The sequence below is a fragment of the Ochotona curzoniae genome, unplaced genomic scaffold, assembly GCF_017591425.1.
Source record: "Ochotona curzoniae isolate NIBS_2020 unplaced genomic scaffold, NIBS_Ocur_1.0 scaffold_3208, whole genome shotgun sequence".
Lineage (NCBI taxonomy): Eukaryota > Metazoa > Chordata > Mammalia > Lagomorpha > Ochotonidae > Ochotona > Ochotona curzoniae.
The window spans coordinates 10,448,051-10,472,435 of record NW_024467106.1 but is presented as its reverse complement, the minus strand read 5'-3'; the positions used below and the strand labels follow the sequence as shown (position 1 = coordinate 10,472,435).

The following is a 24,385-nucleotide window of genomic DNA, read 5'->3' as shown; positions in this document are numbered from 1 at the left end:
GCCTGACCTCTCGGTGTCGGCAAAGGGCAGGCAGCAACTCACCTTTGAGGATCCGATAAAACTCATTGACCAAACAGATTTTCACACCAACTTCCTTCCACAGACAACAAAGGGGACATTGAAAGTGTGTTAGAAGAAATTGCTGAACTCCGCCGTGAAGTCTCCTATCAGAATGACTACATCAGCAGCATGGGAGACCCTTTCAAAAGACGAGGCTATTGGTATTTTATGCCACCACCACCGTCATCAAAGGTAGAGATTCTGTGATACTGGCAGCACAGGCCGAGTTTACTGGAGGAAAGGGTGTGGCATTGTCCCTTTCTGCAAAGTTGTGAGCAGGGATCAACAGCAGCATGTGTAAGCTGAGCCATGCCCTAAGGTTCTTCAGTGGTTTGGGTTTTTCTTTTTTTGAAAGTCAGATATTCAGAGGCGGGGGAGAGACAGAAAGGAAGCTCTTCCATCAGTTGACTCACTCCCCAAATGGCCGCAGTGGCCAGAGCTGAGCCAATCTAAAGCCAGGAGCCTGGAGCCTCTTCTGGATCTTCCATACGGGTGCATGGTACAAAGACTTTGGGCCATCCTTGACTGCTTTCCCAGGCCACAAGCAGGGAGCTGGATGGGAAGTGGGGCTGCTGGGACACAAACCAGCACCCATATGGGATCCTGGCACATGCAAGGCGAGGACTTTAGCTGCTAGGCTACCGCTCAGGGCCCTCTTTAGTGTTTTTAATATCTGAGATGAGTATAGAGCTTGCCGAGGGACAGTGGCAGTATTCAGGTGGTCCATTGTGGAGTCCATGAGTGAAGACGCTGTGACGGGATAATGTGACTTGGGCCAGGGAGCCTGTTGGAAATGGATATAGATGGACCTCTCCAGAGACTCAGAAGAATAGGTGTGTGCATTACTGTTCCTTCTTTATCATTTGTGATTTATTGCAGGGGGGATGCTCATCCTGTCCCCTGGATCACTTCTCAGGTGTCAGATGAGGGAGAGGAGGGGGACAGAGGGAATCAGCACCCCATCAACTGGGCCACTCTCCAAATGCCCACACCTAGGGCTGGGCCATGGATGAAGCAGTGATCCAGAGACTCAGGCCCAGCCTCCCGCCAGGCTGGCAGGAACCAGTTATTGGAGCCATCACTGCTGCCTACTGGGTTTGCGTAAGCAGGAAGCTGGAGTCAGGAACTGGAGCCAGGGATTGAACCCAGGTGCTCCATTGGGAGACAGGCATTTTAACTTAAGCAGCAGGTAAAGGCTCGGTCCTTCATTGTAACATTCATTTAGGCCTTGCTGAAGTCAAATGCTAGGTGCTGGTGGGGTCCCAGGATAATGAAACAAGCCCTGCTCTCAGCGAGTCCATGCCAGTGTGACTACAGAACAGTGACAGGTATGTTCCAGCACACTTGACCTGTGTGCTCTATTTCAGAGCTCTTGTGGCTTCAGCTCATGGGAAGCTAAGGAAGGCAGGCTACACAAGCAGGATTATAAAGCTGGCACCTGGCACGTAGTGGGGGGTGGGCCTTCAGGAGAAAGATGTGGCTCATGTCAGAGTTCATTTTGCTATAGCAAGTGTCCTTGTGTGCTGTAGGACCTGATGGGTACAGTGAAACATGCAGTTGGGAAAGTGGATTGGGGTCATGCTTTTTTTAAAAAGGTGGCCTCAGAGTCCATTGCACTTATTTGTAGGCTGTGAGAAACTAGGGTTCCTGTGATGCCCAACTCCAGGAAGGTGTTCTGGCTGAGCATGGATTCTGGCCTTATGATTGCGTGTGCTTTGCCAGAACTCAGCGAGTGAAGGGTGGAAGAATCCAGAGCTAGATCCAAGGAGCCAGGAAAGGAGACGTGGGGTTTCAGGATGTTAAGTAGACAGCGCGATCGAGATGCCTCAGTGTGGGCGTGAGGAAGTGGCCAGTGTGCTCACCTGGAGCACGGGAGCTGAGTGACACCCTGCCGGATCCAGCTGGCGAGCCGTGGTTGGGGAGAAGCAGGGATCGGGACTGGGGAAGTAACCGGAGCTGCTCCTCCCAAAAATCTAAAGGAAGCCGGCAGCCCAGGTACAGCCGGGTTGGAGGAGCTGGGCAGGTTCAGTTAAAGGGAAGGGTTGTGAGCATGGGCTGGGTGAGGGCTTGGAGGATAGTCGCATTCTGAGAAAGGCAGGATGGAAAAGATGGGCTTTACAAGCCTGCCAGGCCACCAGGTCAGCAGATAGTGTCACCAGATCCCCTTGGAAGTTCACTGGTTTCCTTTGCCTCAGCTGCTGGGCAGTAAAGGACAAGGGGAAAGAAGCCACCTGGGATGTGATGGTTGTGAAATTGGAAGTGTTCAATTGATGTTGCGTTTACCACTCTTCTAGTCCTTCACTTTCTAAAGATTTATTTTACTTGAAAGTCAGAGTTACAGAGGGAGGAGAGGGGATAGAAAAATCTTCCATCCACTGGTTCACTCCCCAGATCGCTGCTGGGTCAGTCTGAAGCTTGGAACCAGGAACCTCTTCTGGGTCTCCTCTGTGCTTTGGGCCGTCCTCCGCTGCTTTTGCAAGCCACAAGCATGGAGCTGGAAGGGAAGCGGAGCAGCTGGGCCTAGAACCAGTGCTCATGTTGGATGTCACCACTGCAAATGAAGGATTAGCTTACTAAACCACCTCACTAGCAGATCCCAGCAGAACTCTGCGTGGCTTCCATGGCATTTTCATGTTGATCATATCCAAACTGTACAGTGTTTATGGAACTATACCTAATATGGCCATGTAATCATGTCGCACTTGTGCCTGTGAGAAATGAGACTTAGATGAATATAACCCAAGTTCTCTGTGTGCTCTGCCCTGCATGTTGGTGTTCTCAGAATCAGCCTTGCATCTGTAACATAGTGTGTTGTGCTGTCATTTATTTTAGATTTCCAGCCATAGTTCCCAGGCTACCAAAGACTCTGGTGTGGGCCTCAAATACACAGCCTCTACTCCCATTAGAAAACCACACCCTGGGCAGCAGGATGGAAAGGAAGGTGGTGGGCTTCCACCTGCCTCAGGATACTGGGTCTACTCTCCCATCAGGAATGGACTGTTTAGGTCATCTTTAAATAGAGGTGAGAACTTGTTTAATGACCTTTATAAGGGTCCCTGAAATCCATAATACATAGTCAAAACTCCTTCACGTGCTCTGCCGAGCCCTGTGTTCTGACCTTGTGTAGCAACCTCTTTGTACCCCCACTGCACTCCCACTCCCCACCTGACTGCTTAGTATACCTGCCTGCTTCAAGCTTTTTTGTTGTTTTTTTGTTTGTTTGTTTTTGACTATTCTTTCTCCTTCCTCTTCCAAACCAGTTCCTACTTGTCATTCAGTAAGACCCTGGGCCTCAAGCAACACTCCTTTTCATGAGTCTTCCTCAACCGTGCTCCCCAAAGCCCCCTCAGCAGACCCTGCCTATGGCCCTGGAGTGGGAATGTGGGACCTTCGTGCTTTTGTCACGGCCTTCATCCGGCTCCTCCTCAGTGAAGTGAAGCTCTGTCTCCTGTGGCTCCAGGAGGGAAGACTCGGAGCTGTGCAAGCCCCAGCTCTTGCACAGAGCACCTAGCGATTTTAGCCAATTGATTCTGCTGCTCTGAGACTGTTTATCTACAAAATGGGGATTCTGTCATCCAAGATTTATTCATTCAAGAACTGTCCCTTGGGTGCCTGCTGTGTGCTGAACTCTGTTGTCAGCTGGAAGCGGGTTGCATTCCTCCTTGTTTGGCAGGAGGGCAGTAAGCCTGCATGCTGTGGAGTGCTCTGCCTCCTGACAGCAGTGAGCACCAAGGATTGCAAAATCGCATGGCACATCCCTGTTGGCATTTTGGGAGCGCGAGGCCAGCACTCACATGGTTGCTAAAGGGAATGAATGAATTGGTGAACAGAAAAACAACCCAACATATAAGCATTTTGACCTGCCCCTCAAACCTGCTTTTGACCTTTTTAAGGGCTTTGTTCTCACATCTCCAGTGTGTTATCCCTAAATTCCACTCTTCTCTACTCGCCGCGTTACCAGATAGATTGTGGACTTAACATGTGCTTCTGTTTATTTCTTTGAAGATGCAGACAGCGAAGGAGGGAGTCAAGAAGACAGTGAACTGGATGACCAAGACGAAGCTCCGTTTGCGCCCCCTCCTGGATACATGATGTACACTGTGTTTCCAGACGGTTCTCCCGTGCCCCAGGGCATGGCCTTGTATGCCCCACCGCCTCCTTTGCCCAACAACAGTCGGCCGCTCACCCCTGGCACTGTTGTTTATGGCCCGCCTCCTGCTGGTGCTCCCATTGTGTATGGTCCTCCACCCGCCAACTTCTCTGTCCCCCTCATCCCTATGGGCGTGCTGCATTGCAATGTGCCAGAGCATCATAACTTAGTAAGTGGAAACAGAAGCGACCATCACACTGCTTCACGGCGGCTAATGAGAGCATATGCTGCGGAGTCCATCTGCTTATGACTGGGTGCAATGTTTGCAAGGCTGGTGGCCAGAACTGAGAGACCATTCTTTCATTAGAATACTGTGAACTTGAGTTAGGATTCATTCTGCAAACCAGATTAACCATTTTATAAGAGAGGTATTTTCAGCCCAGAAATTAGCTGTTTCATGTGTATTTTTCTGTTGATATACTAGTATGTATCATGACATACATACATGATATGTAGCTACATGCACATAAATGTGTAGATATATTTGCACACTGGTCTCATATAGATATATGTGTATGTTTGCACATACATGTGAAAATGCATGTATGAACACATGAGCAGCATACAGCAAAATTTTCATGGAAATTATTTCTTGATAATGGGATTTTTTCATAATTTTTATAGGTCTATTTTATAGTTTTTTTCCTTTGTTGCTTGCATTTCCCAATGGTTTTCTATGCTTGTAAGCAATATTTTATGAGGGTTTCACATTTATCTATAGGTTCCATAGCTAAGTAACTGTGTGAGGGTGCACTATACATCCCTTTTTTTCCTTCCCCTTAGCCTACATTCCAAGAAGTGATTATTAACTGATAGATAACTTTTAACTTGTTTTCAAAACAAAAGGCAAACTCCTTTTCAAACACTGTGAGCTCTTGTTTTTTCTTTCCCTTTTGAGTGGAATGAGAGGAAGACGAAGGACTGAGACAGCTGCTACCAACCCGGCAGTCCCATTTTAATAGGTCAAGGGTCTGTGTGTGTGCCTGGCTTGCAGTGGACTCCCATTCTTCTGCGCTTTGTCAGTAGATTGTAACTTGGAGAAATGCCCTCTATCCAGCACTTACTGCTAATCTCTTCAATGGGTTCTTTAGTCTCCCAGGTACCCAGCTGCTCACAGTATCCCCAGTATAGTTTTGTACTTCCCAACACGTGCCATGCTGTGTCTTTCCCCCTTCACTCACACTCGAAAGCCCGAGCAACGCACCTGTTTCTCAGAGCAGCCTCCTCCAGCAGCTGGCCTCCTGTGTGGCCAGCGGGAGCCCGGGCTCTGTCTCGTCCGCTGAACTCTGTGGAGGCAGGATTATCCACGGCCAACACAGGGAGTGCTTCCAGCCACAGACTTAGGAAAAGTTTAAACGTTCTGTGAGCTCTCCAGTTTCATCTGTGGCATATGTGACAATTGGCTTGACTTGATTTCTTCTTTTTATGAATCTTAGAATCTACCATTTTCCAGGTCATAGGTCACATTGTAACCATTTTTGGCAAGAAACAGCAAAAACATCCTATGGTATTTCAGGTTTGTGTGTTTTGTTGTCGCTTTGTTCAGGAGAGTGAAGTTTCTAGATTGGAAGACATGATGCAGCATTTAAGATCAAAGAGACGTGAAGAACGGTGGACGAGAGCCTCCAAACGGCAGTCTGAGAAAGAAATAGAAGACCTGCAGCATAATATTGAAGAGCTTTTGCAAGAGAAGAAAGACTTAGAGCACGAAGTGGAAGATTTACATAGAACTATCCAGAAACATCAACAGCGAAAGTAATTGTTATAGCCATTATATTTTTGTAATTCAGTTGAATATGATTTCTTAATTCATTCAGACAACCTGAAATCAGAACTGGTTCAATATCTAAAAGAATGTTCTGTGATCTCAGAGATGCCTAGATAAATTCTATCCGGAATAGCAGTCACCAGCCACAAGTAGCCACCAAGCATCTGAGCTGTGGCTGATGGAGCAGATGGACAGACGTAATCTCATTGTAATTAACTTAGTAGTCTCTCTCCTGGCCAGTAATCCAAATCAGATACGCTTGTAGTTCCCTCAGAATGACAAAACCGTTCCTCCTCCCCAGTCATCCCAGTTAAGGTCCTCGACTGCTCTCCCAGGCCAAAGCACGGAGCTGGATGGGAAGTGGGGCTGCCGGGGTTAGAACCAGATGCCCATATGGGATCCTGGTACGTTCAAGTCTTGGACCTTAACTGCTATGCTATCATGCCAGGCCCACTAAAGTTCTTTTAAAAAGTGGAGAGGAGTACTAGATATTTGAGAGTTAAGAGGATGGGTTATGTTTGTTATTTTTGTGGGTATATATGTTATCCTTGAGTTATTAAATATATAAATATATATATAGCTTGTGAGAGAATTGTTTGTATTTACAGGAAAATGGTAGGAGAGTAAGATAACCACTTTTCCTTATTCTAAAAGTATAATAGATGATTACTCTAGGACATGTAGGTCGCATAAGGGAATGGCTAACGGGTACAAGGTGTGCAGTTAGACAAAATAGCTTCTAATCCATTGCACAGTAGAGTAACTGTGGTTGACAACTTTTAATTCTATTTCAAAAACAACTGGCAGGGAGGATTTTGAATGTTCACAGTACAAGGAAAAGATAAATGTTAGATGGTTATACCAGTTACCCTGATATGATCCATTGCACATTGTATATGTGTATTGAACTGTCATTGTGTCACTTAAATATGCACAATTATGAGTCATTTACATTTTTTAATATTCAAAGAAGACATGAAAATATTCTGCATACCTACACTTAAGGGAAAAAAAAGCTGTACTATAGTGAATTTGTTTTCACATTTTTCTGAAATATAGTCCTGAGTCTTCTCCATTTTCATATAATTTTACCATGCTATTGAGTTATTAAATCTAGTATTATGTTCTTTTTTGTGGGGGGTGGACAGCAGAGAGACAGAGACAAACAGAGGAAGCACCCATTCCCCCAGACACCCACAAGATAGGTGCAAGTGGAGCCAGGAGCAAGAAAATCCAGGGGCCCACCTGAACCGCTAGGCTGCCTCCCAGGGTCTCCACTGGTGGGAAGCTGGAGACAGGAGCCGGTGGTGGTACCCAGCCCAGACACTGTGATGTGAAGTACCTGAACCACTTATGTCTATGGAACTCAAATACTGACACGGTAGTTTTACTCTGGCAGAGTAGCGTAAGTCACAAACGCGGGCAGTCCGAGCACAGCTGGCGACCTGGGGCCTTGAGGACATGCTGCTGATGGTCTCAGGTGTTTGTTTTCATGTAAGTATCAACATTGTCTGCGCCAAGTACTGACAATCCAGGAACTCATATTTAGAACAAACATATCATACAGTTGATATCTTTTGCATTTATTGTCACTAGTATCCAATTTTTAATAAAAAGGTAAAGATAGACTTTGGACGTAATCAAATGTAACTGCCTTCCTTGTCATTTCTCCTACAAAGTTAGAAAATCCTCCCTCTTTCTCTGCATTGGCTACATTGGAAATCTTTGTGTTTGGTCATTTTTAGGGACTTCATCGATGGAAATGTTGAGAGGCTTATGTCTGAAGTGGAACTAGAGAAGTCACTGCAGCACCAGGAGGATATTCTAGATGAAATTGAGTGCATTGAGAAGACGCTGCTGAAGCGGCGCGCCGAGCTCAGGGAGGCCGACCGTCTGCTCGCCGAGGCCGAGAGCGAACTGTCGTGCACGAAAGAGAAGGTCTGTCCCGTGGGGCGTGAGCTCCGTGGGGTGACGCAGCTCGCCACATCTGCAGGCAGGCACATCAGCGCGTGCTGCCAGCTCGGACAGCTGGGCTCCAGGCCAGGCTCTGCTGGTTAAGCAGCTGGGGAAAGCTTTTCTGCTTCCCTCGCCTCCACATTCAAGCTAAGAATATGTAGACAGTTCAGTAAGAATTAATGAGATAGCATACTTTAAACTAAAGACATTTACTTCCTTACTTGTGTGTCCTTTTTGAGTTTTTTTAATTTGTTAGCTCTGATTTTTAATATAGATCAGGCAAATTCTTTTTAAAACTGTGGTTGACTTCATAAATCTTTTCATTTCAAAGGTTGATAATGCTATAAAATTTTTTTTTTAATATGAGATCATATTCTTAAGAATAACACAGGGGTCTGGTGCAGTAGCCTAGTAGCATGTGCTGGGATCCCATATGGGAGTTGGTTCATATCCTGGTTGCTCCACTTTCCTTCTGGTGCCCTGCTTGTGGCCTTGGAAAGCAGTAAGGATGGCTCAAAGAAGTCTGTTCCCCACAAGATTCTACTACTACTACATTATTCTTTTTTTTTCTTTCTTTTAAAGATCTTTCATCCACTGGTTCACTCCCCAAGTGGCCGCAACAGCTGGAGCTGAACCAATCCAAAGCCAGGAGCCAGGAACTTCTTCTGGGTCTCTCACCCGGGTGCAGGGTTTTCCTCCTAGGCTTTGGTCCAATCCCAGCGCATGCAAGGGCGAGGACTTTAGCCACTAGGCTACCTTGTTCCTTATATTATTTTAAATGTAATGCATTTAAATTGATGGATTTCTAGTTCCAGCAACTGGAAAAATGAGTTACTCACAACATTCTGGGAGTGATGGCTTTAGTGTGAATGGGAAGTCCCCCTCTCTTAGGTGAGCAGGTCTGTCCGTCATTCAGTCACTGCAGACCAGGCGTGAGCAGAGCTAGGGAAACATGGTCGCTGATGCGTGGAAGTGACGATGCCAGGGGTAGGCGGGGGGTGCCGGGGTAGGCAGGGGGTGCCAGGAGTAGGCAGGGGGTGCCAGGGGTAGGCAGGGGGTGCCAGGGGTAGGCAGGGGGTGCCAGGGGTAGGCAGGGCGTGCCAGGGGTAGGCAGGAGTGCAAAGTGGCCAGGAGTAGGCAGGGCTGGGGTGCAAAGTGGCCAGGGCTGCTGCGAAGCTCTTTCTCCCCATTCTCCCCAATGACTCAGGGAGGTGGCTTGGTAAAAAATGTGCCAGAATATGTTCAGACCAACACAGAAGAAGACATAGACACGCACACACGCTCACACTCAGCCTCAGCTCACACTCACACTCAGCTCACACTCACAAAAAACAAGCAAAACAATTACTTTGCCAGGTGGCTTCTGTAGTCTTGACACCATGCTGATCGAAGAACAGAAGTGGGGTGAAATATCTAACTCTTGGGGAGCTTGCCAACCCTTAACACATAGATTTCTTTCTTCAATACAACTACAAAACCGTGGGGGAGTCAGTGCTCAGCCACGCACAGAGCAGACCCTCTTCTCAGACCTACCGCAGCCATTGCTTTAGACATCTTAGCAGAAAGAGAAATGAAGTCGATTTTTAAAAAGATTTTGGCAAATCTTTTAGACTTTTAAATAGTTTAAAGCTATTTAATATTTGTGGTTCTTAGTCATAATTAAATCATCACATTGTGTTTTTTTTTTAAAGATTTATTTTTATTTTTTTTATTGGAAAGGCGGATATACAGAGAGAGACAGAGAGGAAGATCTTCCGTCCGATGATTCACTCCCCAAGTGAGCGCAGCGGCTGATACTATGCCGATCCGAAGCCAGGAGCCTCTTCCGGGTCTCCCATGCGGGTGCAGGGTCCCAAAGCTTTGGGCCGTCCTCAACTGCTCTCCCAGGCCACAGGCAGGGAGCTGGAAGGGAAGCGGGGCTGCCGGGATTAGAACCGGCACCCATATGGATCCCGGGCGTGCAAGGCGAGGACCTTAACCACTGTGCCACTGCGCCAGGCCCAATCACATTGTGTTTTTACTGAACTTGATAATGTCTAGGGTACAGCAAGAATCTGTGTGGAGCATCTGGGTAAAAAAAAAAATCACTTCACTGCCATTTAATTGGGTTTGTAGTTTTACTACCAAAAAATGACAATAATGTATAGATAGTTGTGGAACCCCATGGTCATGGGCAGTCCCAGCACCTTTACATGTGTTTTTCATGGCCCTTCCGCCCTTGGTGACACAGTTGCAGTTTATAGAGCTGCTGTTACAGTGCATGGCTCCTTGTTTCAGCCAACACAGTATTAGCATTTTCCCATGTTGCTGTGCTGTGTCATTTAAGATTTATTTTATTTATTTGAAAGGCAGAGTTACAGACAGGGAAGTATCTTCCCTCTACTAGCTCACTCCTCAAATGGCTAAGAGTTGTGCCAGTTTACATTAGCAAACACTTGTGAGTATTGCAACTGAATTGCTTTTAATGATGATTTCTTTTCTAGACAAAAAATGCTGTTGAAAAGTTTGCTGATGCCAAGAGAAATCTCTCACAAACTGAGTCAGAGGCTGAGGAGTTAGAAAGGAGAGCACAGGAAACTGCCGTTAACCTTGTCAGAGCGGATCAGCAGCTAAGGTAGGCGAGCCCTACGCCAGCAGTGTGGACACCGAGCCGAGCGAAAAGCTTGGTTCTCGGGGGCAGGGGACAGTCATGGCTGGTGACACAGGATGCCGAAGTCTGAGGGGAATAAAGTGATGTGTTTTAGATTGCTGCAGGCCGATGCAAAGGATTTGGAGCAGCACAAGATAGAGCAAGAAGAAATGTTGAAAGAAATCAGCAAAGTTGTAGCAGCCAAAGACTCGGACTTGCAGTGTCTAAGCCAGAAGAAGGAACAGCTGACAGAGGAGTAAGCCGGGCACAGTGGGGCTGGCGGGGTTGGCGCCGGAAGGGGGCCCCGGGTTCCGCGCCTCCCCTGCCGCCTGCTCAGGTCCTGCCGGTGACTTTCAGACTTCAGAAACTGCAGAAAGACATCGAGACAGCGGAGCACAGTGGGGATCACCACCTGCAGGTCCTGAAGGAGTCGGAGACACTCCTGCAGGCCACACGGGCTGAGCTGGAGCAGCTGAGAGGCCAGGTACAGCACGGACACCTGGGCAAAGCGAGCAGTGCGTGCTGCTCCCGACCCTAAAGCCACGCGTGTTCGTAGCAAAGGAGTAAGAATGCGAAGGGAGGTACAAGAGAATAAAGAGTTCTAGAGTGTCTCAACCTAGAGCCCAGCGCTGGCGCAGTCCAGTTCTGACTCGGCACAGCGTGTTGTGAAGTCTGGGCTGTTCTGAGATCATTTCTGTGGAATGTCTTGATGAACACCTACGCTTTCAGTCTGCACCAAATCATAAAACTGGTCTTCTTGATAAAAAGGGTTATGAATATTTGTAAAATAATTTTTCCTTTTGCATTTTTGCAATATTTGCTTTTTTGTAAAGAAATATGCACTGCTTCCTAATATTGTAAGTCTTTTTTTTAACTTAATAAATGAGTAAATTTCAGAAGCATCTGCATAACAAACCGGCAGTGTTGTCAAAATGTAGCAGTAAACTTTAGGGGGAAAATAAATTCTTTCCAACTCGTCGTGTTGTTCTCACTGATTTAAGTATGTGCACTCACGGTGTTCATGAAGCATTCCAGGCTCCAGCCTGGCCTTCTCGGCTGCAGTATAGTGGCTCTTGTTTCAGCCTACAACCTTTGGCTGGGCTAAACGGCGATTTCCAGGTTAACAGGAAGCCGCATGGCTGTTGACAGACTTGGCTTTCTTCCGTTTTCTTTAACAGGTGGCAAGTCAGCAGGAAGAGATGAGCATCTTGGACAAGCAGTTGGGTCTTAAAAAGGATGAGCTGCGTCTTCTCCAAGAAAGTCTGGTCCAGGCCAAAGCCGACCTCCAGGAAGCGCTGAGGCTGGGAGAGACGGAAGTCGCTGAGAAATGCAGTCACATCAGGGTAGGTCCACCACGCAAGTCTCCTGGGTCCTCTGACAGTGCTGTGGATCACTCTGGAGGTGTTTTCATCGATTCTCCCCAAGTGCAAACACAGCTTCCTGACATCTTTCCTGCACTGTCAGTTTGGTGCGTGTGTTCCCGCTGTGTCTGTCATACTCAGCTCCCTGTGTCTCGTGGCTTCCCCCGTCCTCTGTCCTCTGTCCTGTGCCCTACAAGGGATTCTGCCAGAATTCCCTCTCTCTGTCACAGGACAGATGCCACTTCCTTCTCCCAGCCCAGCCTGCTGCCACCTCCTCGAAGCTGTGCCCAACTCACTCCTCCTCTTTGTGGTGTGGTGGTGCGTGGCGTGCTCCCAGGGGCGGCCCTGTGTGTGAGCCTGGCTGTCCCCTACCTCCAGGGCCTCCTGAGTCCCTTTGGGCAGAAGCCAGCTCGCTGTCAGCCCCTTCCCCCCAGCTCGGTACTTGCACATACGCCTAGGCGAGAGTACTGGGATTCCTCCCCTCTGTTACCCAGAAGTACGTTTGTGTAAAATGTAGCTGTTCACCTCCTTACACACACGGCAAAATGGAATGAGTTCTTTCATACTGGAACTGATTTTATTTCCATTCATAGTTTCACAAAAGGGGGTGGTAGAATATTTGGTATTTTTTTTTTTTTAAACACAGGAAGTAAAATCTCTTCTGGAAGAACTGAGTTTTCAGAAAGGAGAACTGAATGTTCAGATTGGGGAAAAAAAAACGCAACTTGCACTTATAAAGCAAGAAACTGAGAAAGAGGAAGAAAATCTTCAGGTGGTTTTAGGGCAGATGTCTAAACATAAAGCGGGTAAGTTTGTAAAAAACCATCATATAAAATTTGAAGTTAGAAAACTCTAGATCCCACGTCACAGAAAAGCTGCAAGTTGTTGAATTAGCATCTCCTAAAATTTATATTATACTAGAGAAAAGCACATAAAAAGGGTATTATTTTTCGCCATTGAAATCGATGAGGTTTATTTTAAAGCAAAACAATCACATCCAGTGCCCGAAGACAGGAGTTCGCAGGGTTCTGAGTAGCTGTGTACCAAGTGGAACAATGCCTCGCGTTTTAGGACTCTCAAAAGTTCTGTGCATTGAACTCATGAGCCCAATTCTAGTAATTCGGAGAGGGCAAGAATTTTTGCTCAAATATTTGGAAATGACCAGTTTAAAGGCCATGTTTTAACATTTAAGGACATGCAACACTGCTCCTGAGGAGAGTGAAAAATACATGCCAAGTGAGCGTGGAGTCTGTTCCCAGCCTCTGCGTGCGTGCGTTCCTGGGAGCAGATACATCGCTCTGCTCTTGTGATAGTCTTCCTCTGGGTGCTCGCATAATGATGGATTTTCATTTCTTAAGTTATTTTTCTATTTCCCAAATTTTCTATAATTTCATAGTTTTTACATTTTCATCATCAGAAAAAAAAGATAAGGTATTTGTATTTAAATGGGGCAAAAATGTTATGCAAACCTCAGTGTCTGTTTTAAAATGTTTCCTATTTTGATTAGTTTTCATTCAGGTAAAATATTTTTAGTTGTTGTGTTTTTTTCCCGTAATTTATTTTATTTATTATTTGAAAGGCAGAATTACAGAGAGAGAGGTCTTCCTTCCACAGATTCGCTCCCCAAATGGCCACCAGCAACTGGAGCTTGGCCAGTTCGAAGGCACGAGTCAGCAGCAGCTGCTTCTGGGTGGGTACAGCGGCCAGGAGCCAGAGCCCTCCCACATGGATGCCAGGGGTCTAAGCACTTGGGCCATCCTCCAGCGCTTTCCCAGGAACACTGGCAGGGAGCTGGAGCAGAAGTGGAACTCAAACCAGCACCCATATGGGAAGCCAGCTCCGCAGGCAGCAGTGTAACACGCTAAGCCACAGTGCTGGCTCCTTAGTTCTTTCTTGTGTGCAGATAAATGCTTTTGGATCTGGACATTTTGTTAAATATTTTTAACTGTTTTCAAAATTAAACAAATAATACTTCACGACGGTTTTATTACACTGAAAGTACAACGAAGGCCACAATTTACCTCAACGACATTTTTTTTATTTATCTGTCATTTCCTGTATTGGTCAATAACATTATTTTCTGTTTCATTTTGTAAATTCTTCCGTTTGACAACATGGAGTATATTTTGTTTCTGTCTGCTAGAACTGAAGAATATTCTGGACATACTACAACTGGAAACCAATGAGCTACAAGGCCTGAAGCTCCAACACGACCAGAAGGTGTCGGACTTAGAGAAGCTTCAGGTTGAAGTGCTGGAGGTAAGGAACGGAGCCGCTGCGGCCTCAGCGCCGGCAGCCCTGCTCTGCTGCCATGGTAACGCCCTCTTGAACCTGACGCAGGAGAAGCTGCTCCTGGAGAACCTGCAGCAGACAGCTCAGCAGCAGAAGGGGGAGATGGAGTGGCAGAAGCAGCTCCTGGAGCGGGACAAACGGGCCATGGAGAGGCTGACGGCCGAGATCCGCGCCCTGCAGCCGTGTGTCGAGCGTCTGAGCAAAGAGAAGGAAGAGCTCCAGGAGAAATGCGACAGCTGGGAAAAGAAGCTGGCACAAAGCAAAAGGTGAGGGCAGGAACAGGCCTTCAGAATCACTTCTTCACGCTCAGAGCACTGTAAGTACAGCCCACTTTAAGAAGTTAGGCACGAAAGGAAAGGAAAAATAAATTCTTCACAAACCCCATCTTAATATGAGACGTCAGTCGCTCTTTATCCCAAAAGCAGTTTTTAGAACATTCTGTTGTGATCTTTTAAGTAAAATAATACATACTAGAAACAAATGGAGAGATTCACCTTTTTCCTTGATAGGAAAGCTCTATTGTTAAGGTTTAGTTCTCAAATTTAAATCCCAGCAGATTTTAATTTTTTTTTAATATAGAAACAGCATGCTGGTTCTTCATATGGAAATGTAAAGGACCTAGATAAAACTGACGCCATTGAAACAACTGTGAAAAAAAAAAAGCTTTGAGCTGGAGTGGGCACTGTGGCACAGCAGGTTTAGCTTCTGCTAAACTCCAGTTCCCCGCTCAGAGTTCCCAGCTGCTCCACTTTCAGTCCGGCTCCTACTGCACCTGAGAGAGAGGAAGATGGCCCAAGTGCTTGGACCCCTGCACGGCCATGGGAGACGCTGATGGAGTCCCAGGCTCCTGGCTTCTTTCCCAGCCCTAGCCATGGCGCCTGTTTAGGGAATGAGCCAGGGCAGATGAAAGAGGAGCACCTCCCTTGCTCCGTGTGTGTGAGAATGGATGTCCATGCACAGGACAGATGTCCTAGTGTCACACATGTCCTAGTGTCACACACGAGCAATCCACTTTTATCTCAGATGTGGAAGTCTAGATGTTAGCCATGATTTTTGTTAAACTTCAATTCAGTGGATTGTTTTTTCAGAAGAAAACCTCCTGTTTAGAAAGTGATAGTAAGGTCTCTTTTGAAATCAGTCTGGGGCCCGGCATGGTAGCCTAGTGGCTTAAGTCCTTACCTTGCACACACCAGGATCCTGTATGGGTGCCGGTTCATATCGCAGAGGGCTCACTTCCCATCCAGCTCCCTACTTGTAGCCTGGGAAGGCAGTTGAGGACAGCCCAAAGCCTTGGGACTCTCCACCCATGTGGGAGACCTGAAAGAGGCTCTGGGCTCCTGGCTTCGCATCGGTGCAGCTCCGGTCAGTGCAGTCACTTGGGGAGTGAATCATCGGACAGAGGGTCTTCCTCTCTGTCTCTCCTCCTCTCTGTATATCTGACTTCCCGATAAAAATAAATAAATCTTAAAAAATATCAATCTGAAGATTTCCAACTCTTTGTGTGACTTAGTCTCCTACTGTTATGAATGGGCGACAGTCGTTGGTCTTCAGTCATCTCCTGCTTACATTTAAAGATCTGTGTGTGACAATCTGACCTGTTCTTTGTGTGACAGGGTTCTAGCGGCTACAGAGGAAAGCAACAGAATGGAGCAGTCAAACTTAGAAGAGTTGGAATTGAAAGTCAGGAGACTGCAGCAGGAGCTCGAGGGGCTCCACAGGGACAAGGTCTCGGCGTGCAGTGACGTCTCCCTGGCGCAGCAGCAGCTGCGAGGTAGGCGCGGCGGGCGCTACGCCATGACGTCACGGCGGGCGCTACGGCTGCACTTCCCTCCTTGCAGGAGTAACTCGGGCCAGGGGATAGAGTCTGGACAGTTGGGTTGTGGTGAGGGTTGCTCAGTTCCATGTCTGCACTAAAAGCCAGTGAATTGTACACTTTAGGACACATAAGCAGTTTGTCTCCATGAAGCTGTTATAGAAACCTAATTCACATTCCTGAGGGAACAATTTAAAAACACAGCAAGAAGGTGGAATAGAAACTTTTTGGCCTTCTCCCTCAGAGGCAATCCCTACTGGCAGTTTGATTTTTTTCCTTGTGGTGTGTGTGTGTGGAGAAGATGCCAAGTAGTTCTGACTGGTACTGTACTTGTATTTGCTGCGTGGTGGGTGTGATGCGCCTCTCGGTACCTGTGGTGCTGCTGGGAGACAGAAGTTCGTATTTTGCACATTTGCAGAGAGGAAACGGAAGCTGTGTTCTTGTGACTTGTTTGATTCCCAAGCAGCACACTGAAGATCCTCCAGCTAGTCACGGGCAGTGCCAGTTTGTCTTCTTAGAAAGTGCTGAATTTTCATTTCTGCCAGCAGTATAAAAAATGCCTATTTTTAAACTAAGTACTCACCGGTAGTATTACCATAGATTTTGTTTTGAGATTTTAAACATGGAAGTTTTTGTAAAACCTGTGCTCCAAGCCCAGATGTGAAGTGTGCATGTAACTGTCTTTTGGTCTTTAATAAGGTAGTGTGGTGTAACAATATAGGGAACAGAAAACAAGTCTAAATTCACTTCTCTACCCTGCGGGGGGCTGGTTGGACCCTGCACAGTGTGTGGATGTGTGTTTCTTACACCGTGTTATTTCTGCAGAGAAGCAAGAAGCAGTAAGATCACTACAAGAGGAACTAACCAGTGTGCAAGACCATTTGAACGCAGCAAATCAGGTAATGGTGACAGTGTGGTGCAGCATTCTGGTAGGAGCCTGGAGGCGTGCAGGCAGTTGACCGAAAACAAAAACCTCCAGAAGACCCAGTCCTCATAAAGATATGTTCACACGTTTATGAGTTTGGGACCTGTATGAATACTTCACACATCAGTAAAACCAGGCCTGTAGGTTCATTCTCAGCAAGAACGACGTCTGACTCTGTCATATTCTGAACAGCCCCGGGAGGGGAATGTCACTTATTCCCACCTCACTGACAAGGCAGCTCAAGTTCAGAAGCATTTCGTCTCTTGCCAGGATCCTAACATCTTTTATCACCTTACTTTTTAGGCCCTTGAAAGAGAACAACCTGTGATCAAGTTTAGCTTTGGGTGCCCTTCTGTCATTTTTTGGGGTTGATAAGAGATATGGAACCTTTGTGCTTCTCATTGGTCAGCTGTGGTGGCCGCCAGGCTGACGCTCGCCAGCCCCGCCGATAGCCGTGGGACCACTGACCTGTGTTCTGTCCCCTAAGGAGCTGCTTCACACCACCAGGCGCCAGGACGCACTGCTCAGCGAGCAGAGCCAGCTCCAGAGGGACATCAGTGAGTGGATGCGGAGGTTCGAGAACTGTCAGAAAGAAGAAGAGGCAAAGCAGCAGCAACTCCAAGTGCTTCAGGATGAGATCGAGAAAAACCAGCTCAAACTGGCCCAGCAAGAAACGGTAGCCCTGCCCCCTCGGGGTTTTGAGGGAAGGGCAGCATTTGTCATGCACCTTTGTGCCCCGGGATAGAAGGCTGCAGAGAAGTACCCCTTGCAGGATTAGGTGTCACTACACTGTCCTGTGGGGCACAGCTTCTGACTCTGCGGATGAATATTGTTAGAGCGTTCACCCACAGCACCTTGGCCTGTTCGAATGGTACTGGGCACGTACAAGGTGCCACTCCCCTCCTGTGTCACCACTCATCTCCCTCGTGCAGGAACACTCTGTCCCCGTGGGCTCTTTCTACTTCCTGTTCTACCGGGTCTGTGCATGAAAGTTCCTTCATCTAGCACACTAGATGTCTAATTAAGGTTGTTCTTCACTAAGGTGTTTCAAAACCTCCAGAAAGAGCGAGAAAGTGAAGAAAAAAAATTGGAAGTCAGTAAAGTGACCCTGCAGGAGCAGCAGCAGCAGCTGGAAAAGGAGCTCGCAAGTCAGAAAAGTAGGCTGGACCAGGTGCTCTCGGAGGTGCTGGCGGCCGAAGAGCGGGCCAGGACCCTGAAGGAAGAGGAGCGGCGAGGCGAGAGCCTGGAGAAGACGCTGTCCCAAACCAGTAGGTGTCTGGGTGCTGCCCAGGGCTGTGGGCGGCAGGCAGGGCAGGCCCCAGGAGGAGGCAGGAAGGGCAGAGCAGGGAAAAGGCCAGTCCTGTGCGAGATGCAGCAGCAGGCAGAGACAGGGTTCCAAGCCAGGGCTGACCACCCAGGCCGTCTGCTTTCCCAGGTGCCTCCTTTGGGAACATTCTCTCAGGAGGGTGGCATGTCACAGCAAAGCCAGGCAGAAGCTAAGGCACACTGTGAGCTTTGAGAATACGGAAGGACGCCTGCTGTCTCAGCAGTCAGAAATCAGTGTTAATAGCTCTCCTCCATCTTGATTTGACATACTGAATGGTGCCAGCATATTGCCTTTGGGCCACTTTGCCCTTTCTTGAGCTATGTGGCAAAATAGAATGAAAAGGCAAATTCATTTTGGTACAAGCTTTTGAAATCTGGGTAGCTTTTTCATAGTATGCATTTTTCACGTGCTTTGTAGAGACTCATGGAGGTGATGTGAGTATCCGGGTGGGGGGCACCCATCCCAGAGTGCCAGGGTTTGAGTTGCAGCTCCACTCCAGTTCCAGCTTCCTGCTAACGTGTCCCCTGGGAGGAGGCAGGTCTCAGCCACCTATACCTAAGACCTGGATCCCGTGAGTTTTAGGCCTCTGTCTTCGGCCTGGCCCAACCCCAGCTGTTGCAGGAAGAGAACCAGTGCATGGAAAGGCTGTCTCTTGCTGTTTCTCTACCTTACAAATATATAAAAATAATTAAAAGAAACATTTTTAAGTAAAATAAATGATTTTTTCTTAGGCTACAAGATCTAATAATGGCTGGCAAATGTAGATTTGAGGACATGAAAAGGTTATGTAAATCCTTTTGTCTTGGGAATTTTTTTTAAGATTTATTTATTTATTTTTAATTGGAAAGGCAGATACACAGAGAGATGAGACAGAGAAAGATCTATCTGCTGGTTCGCTCCCCAAGTGGCTGCAATGGCTGGAGCTGAGCTGATCTGAAGCCAGGAGCCAGGAGCCCCTTCTGGGTCTCCCACACAGGTGCAGGATCCCAAGGCTTTGGGCTGTCCTCGATTGCTTTCCCGGGTCACAAGCAGGAAGCTTGAAGGGAAGTGGGGCAGCCGAGACACGAACTGGCCTCCATACGGGGTCCCAGTACTTGCAAGGCGAGGATTTAGCCACTGAGCCATTGCACCGGGCCCCTGAGAACTCTTCTTACACCCAGTTTCAATCATTTCATTATGAAAAAGAAATGAAACACATATACTTAGTTCTTATCATTCCAGGTGTGATAAAAAAGCAAAACAGGGTGCTATTCTTAATAAAGTGATAAGAAAACAACTGTCTAAATGTCACTTTTTGTATCATTCACTTTTCTAAGATGGATTTGTCTTGAAGGTAGAGTTACAGAGGGAACTGGACAGATTTGATTTGTTGCTGGGTCATTTCCTAAGATGGCCACAAGAGCCAGAGCTGAGCCCAGTTGAAGCCAACAGTTCCACCCAGGTCTCCTACATGGGTCGCAGGGGCCAAACACCTGGGCTGTCTTATGCTTTTCCCAGCCATTAGCAAGGAGCTGGATCCGAAGCGGAGCAGCGGGGACACAAACCTGTGCCCAGGTGGGATGCCAGCATCGTAAGCCTTGGCTTTACCTGTAATGCCGCAGTGCTGGCCCCACTGTCATTGTTCTTTCCAAGCACCGTTGACTGTGTACCTGTTTGCATACACAGTCCTAACAGCAACAGTTAGCTCTTTGTCTATAAAATGGGGCTCATGTCACTGCAGCAACCAGCTCCAGATCCTTCCACTGCACTGTGCTAACTGTGGTCCACGCCAACCTGCAACATTTGGTGCTGGGGCGGAGGGCAGGGAGGATTCCCCTGAGCAGCTGGTGGGCACTCTGCTAAAGGAGCACTCTGTCCTCAGCCTGCCCAGGGCCTCTTGTCAAGCCTCCTCAAACCACTTGCTTTCAGAACGGCAGCTTTCCGAACGGGAGCAGCAGTTAATGGCAAAGTCCAGTGAGCTGCTGGCCCTGCAGAAAGAGATGGACAGCATGAGGGCGGACTTCAGCCTCCTGCGCAACCAGTTCTTGACTGAAAGAAAGCAAGCCGAGAAGCAGGTGGCCAGCCTGAAGGAAGCACTCAAGACCCAGAGGAGCCAGCTGGAGAAAAATCTTCTCGTGAGTACCTGTGGCGCTGGTGTTCAAGAATGCTGTAAGTGCAGTGTATCCTACAAGGTGAGGTTGAAGACCACTGTGAGGCAGCTCTGGCTGGCTGGGGAGACCACCGCTCTGATAAAACACTGCCTCCGCCCCACTGTGCTGGTCTGCCCCAAGGGAAGCACCCTGCTGTGGGCCATGGGCTGAGGTCGGGCCCCAGAAGGCAGTGTTTACAAAGTGCTTACAAAGTCCTGCCTGCCTCCTTTTTCATCAGTGTTAGTTTTAATCATTATCCCAAAACCAAGCAGCTTGAGCTACCCAGCCTTTATCTCTGAAATAAGTTTGGAAGATGCTGTCAGCCCACAACAGACTGTGGTGTATGGAGGTAAGCGAGTAGCCAGGGGACTGGCTCAAGAATGGGTTTTTCCAGTACCTTGAGACAGGACCAGTGGAAGCCACATTTTTAAACCATCTGTATTCCCAAAGGGTAATATGCTCACAGCGAGTGGTAACCAAGATGACTGGGAAATGGATGTCTGAAGTTAGTCTTCCCCAGTAGCCAACAGGTGTTACCATCCCCTGTTCCAGGTCACTGGAGCCTCCTCACCCGGCAGATGTGGGTTCAGGCTTGGTTGGGGCTGAGAGACCAACACTGCCTCCTTCCCACTGTGCTGGTCTGCCGCAAAAGGCAGATACAGTGGTGCCCATGCTACAAAGCTAACAGGTGTCTTTGCCTTGCTTCTGTGCTAGGAGCAAAAGCAGGAAAACAGCTGCATACAGAAGGAAATGGCCACGATAGAGCTGGTAGCTCAGGACAACCACGAGCGGGCCCGGCGCCTCATGAAGGAGCTCAATCAGATGCAGCATGAGTACCTGGAGCTGCAGAAACAGGTGCGTGTGAGGAACCTGCCGGCCAGTCTGGGACAGAGAGGACCCCTCACGTCCTCTGCCACAGGGCTCAGACAGACTGCATTGCCACTACTGATCTCTGGAGGCCAGTGCCACAGCGTCACCGGTTAAACCTCTGCTTGTGGCACCAGCATCTCACATGTGCACAGGTTCAAGTCCTGGCTGTTCAGTTTACTCCCTAGCTGCATGCTCATGGCCTGGGAAAGCACTGGAGATGGCCCAAGTGCTTGGGCCTCTGCACCCACATGGGAGACCCAGAAGAAGCTCCTGGCATCAGACTGACCTACCTCCATTTAGAGCGCGAACCAGTGGATGGACGCTTTCTCCTTTCTTTATCCCCTTGTCTCTTTTACTCTTTCAAATAAAAATAAATCAATCTTTTTAAAAAAAAAATATTTGAAAGGCAGAGATAGACGGTAGAGGGAGAAACAGAGGTCTTCTTTCCACCGATTCTTTCCCCAGTTTCCCAGTAGCCAGGACTGGGCCAGACCAAAGGCAGGAGCCAGGAGCTCCTTCCAGGTCTCCGCGTGGGTGCAGGGGTAGGTAACTTGGCTTATCTTCCTCTGCTCTCCCCAGTGCATCAGCAGGGAGCTGCACTGGAAGCAGAACTGCTGGGACTGGTGCTCACTTAACCTGCCTGGCCACAATGCCAACCCCAGTTATCTATTAGATGAAAAATGTTATTACAGTTCTCTTAAGCTGACCAAGGTTTTAAATTTTTAAAATAATTTTTGCTCATTTATCTCATTTATTTGAAAGCCAGAGGGACAGAGACCTATACACTAGTTCATTCTCCCAAGGCCTGACTGAGTCACTGCTGGGCCCGGCCAGAGCCAGGTACCAAGAACTCAGTCCAGGCCACCGCGTGGACGGCTCCATCCACAGGTTGGAGCCTGTTGCCTCCCAGGGTGCGGACCAACAGGAAGCTAGAATCAGAAATGGAGCCTGGGACTCAACACAGGCACTCCAGAATGGGATGTGAACTCCCAGGTGGCATCTAAACCACAGGCCAAACATCCACCCCTCAGCAAGCTTTTTGTGTTGGTTGGTGAAAGCAAAAGGTGGCCATTCTTTACATGAAATTGTATCATGTTCCAAACATCTTCGTTGGGATTTTATTTTTATTGGAAAGTCAGATATACAGAGAGGAAGAGAAGATCTTCCATCCGATGATTTACTTCCCAAGTGGCCACAAATAGGTTGGCACTAAGTTGATCCCAAAGTCAGGAGCCTGGAGCCACCTCCATGTCTCCTACATGGGAGCAGGGTCCCAAGGCTTTGGGCCGTCCTCGACTGCTTTCCCAGGCCACAAGCAGGGAGCTGGATGGGAAATGGGGCTGCTGGGATTAGAACTGGTGCCCATATGGGATTCCAGCACGTGCAAGACAAGGACTTTAGTGGCTAAGCTACCATGCCTGGGATTTTAGATTTTATGCCAGATTCAAGTCTGGAGAGCCAACCCCTGGGCAAGACACAGAGTGTAGGAAAAGCCTCTGGTGTCATGTCACGTGCCAGGTGAGACATGCAGAAGCAGCCCATATCTGGGTTGGTAACCTCCAACCCCAGATGCCCTGATGGCCTTGAGCCAGTGTCAGCTTCTGGGCCGTCCCTGAACTCGTTGTGCTGCTACAACCCGTTGTAGCAGTTGGCCCTACTATACTTTGTCTTTGGCCATTCTGGGTCAATCTGTGCTGCCAGCCCTGTACCCCATACCTTACAACACACCTTTGTGATGCAAGGCAAACATTTTTTAACAAAGTTATTTAAAAATCACGAACTAACAATTTTAGATGCCTCTGTAGACCTGGTAGGGCAATTACCAGTAAGAACAAATCTGACATCTTTGTTGAGCTGTTGCAAGAGCCACATTAGAATAAAAGTGTCAAGTATTAAACCCAATCTGTAGTTCTTTCAGATATCTTAGACTGCTCAAATCTAAGCCTGCTTTAAAAAGAAAAAAAAAAAGCCCTTTCTAATGCCCCTTTCAGCACTAACAGATCACTCAGATCACTTAGGACTGACTTCAGTAAGGGGTCATTTTCTTACTGGAGGTTTTATTACGTAGCTGCCACTAAGTACCCTAGGTACTTCACATTTTGATCTCAGTACTTACCTTTCTGAACAGACATCATCCCTGGGTCTCCATGAGTCTCAGCAGTCAGCTAAGTGACCCTGACTACACAACATTATCCACAGGCTTTTCTAATCCTGAAGCTGCTTCAGTCATACACATAGCAGTTTGTAGATTCTAGGATATTTAAACAACCCCAAGTGTTTATAGTTCCAGCCATCACACAACAGATGCTTCTTGTGAGACAGTAAGATCCAGTATACCAATCAGCTTGAAATACCAGTAGGTCAGAAGTGCCTCTGACAGCCGTGCCTGCTTGAGTGGCGTATGGCTTGGCGGGACACAGCACACCATGCAATGTCAACTCCCCTCTTGTGCCCACCGGGTGGACTGCACACAGGCACTGCTGCTGGCCACCCAGCACTGAGAGAAAACTGGCCACGGTCACTAGCCTGGAGATCCAGTGTCCACCTGCACACTCCTCTTGCACCATGGTGAAGGCAGACTCCGCAGTGCAGCCCCTGGGAGTTCCACAGGTGATATTCATAGCATGTACACATGGCAGTTACCCAGCTCGACCCCCAAGTGAAGTCCCAAACTACCTGGTGGTATCTGACTCTGTTCAGGTGGAAAACCAAAAGTCTCTGGAGAGAAGGCAAATGGAAATCAGCGACGCCATGAGGACCCTGAAGTCTGAGGTGAAAGACGAAATCAGAAGCAGCTTAAAAAATCTCACCCAGTTCCTTCCTGAACTATCAGCAGATCTAGAAGCGGTTTTGGAAAGAAATGAAAACCTTGCAGAGTTGGAAAGTCTCAAAGAGAATTTTCCGTTCACTATGACTGAGAGGCCCTTTGAAGAGAAGCTGAACTTCTCCCAGGTTCACATCAAGGTTAGGGTTTGTCCTGTTACTCCTTGGGCTCTCCAAAAGCGGAATTTGGTTACTACCTCCCCCAGTTAAGCTAAAAGACACATTTTGGGTAGGGTGGTGGAGAAGAGAGGGAGGAAAAAGCATGCCAACCGCAGCCATGGT

General features: G+C 47.9%; 1 protein-coding gene across 3 annotated transcripts in view; it reads left to right on the top strand.

The window, feature by feature from the left end:
* Window positions 1-24,385, top strand: part of CNTRL (centriolin) — a 73,784-nt gene that overhangs the window by 45,774 nt on the left and 3,625 nt on the right. For 2 of the 3 annotated variants that reach the window (XM_040962942.1, XM_040962943.1), the window contains 19 exons: window positions 104-252; window positions 2,893-3,082; window positions 4,066-4,379; window positions 5,757-5,965; window positions 7,724-7,916; window positions 10,418-10,548; window positions 10,679-10,819; window positions 10,921-11,047; window positions 11,742-11,906; window positions 12,571-12,730; window positions 14,068-14,183; window positions 14,265-14,482; window positions 15,830-15,987; window positions 16,855-16,928; window positions 17,442-17,630; window positions 17,997-18,222; window positions 20,190-20,395; window positions 21,125-21,265; window positions 23,981-24,244. In XM_040962942.1, coding sequence (XP_040818876.1) covers window positions 104-252; window positions 2,893-3,082; window positions 4,066-4,379; window positions 5,757-5,965; window positions 7,724-7,916; window positions 10,418-10,548; window positions 10,679-10,819; window positions 10,921-11,047; window positions 11,742-11,906; window positions 12,571-12,730; window positions 14,068-14,183; window positions 14,265-14,482; window positions 15,830-15,987; window positions 16,855-16,928; window positions 17,442-17,630; window positions 17,997-18,222; window positions 20,190-20,395; window positions 21,125-21,265; window positions 23,981-24,244 — 3,371 coding nt within the window. Of the gene's footprint in view, window positions 1-103; window positions 253-2,892; window positions 3,083-4,065; window positions 4,380-5,756; window positions 5,966-7,723; window positions 7,917-10,417; window positions 10,549-10,678; window positions 10,820-10,920; window positions 11,048-11,741; window positions 11,907-12,570; window positions 12,731-14,067; window positions 14,483-15,829; window positions 15,988-16,854; window positions 16,929-17,441; window positions 17,631-17,996; window positions 18,223-20,189; window positions 20,396-21,124; window positions 21,266-23,980; window positions 24,245-24,385 lie in introns of all 3 variants that reach the window. The other variant, XM_040962941.1, reaches the window with a different exon arrangement.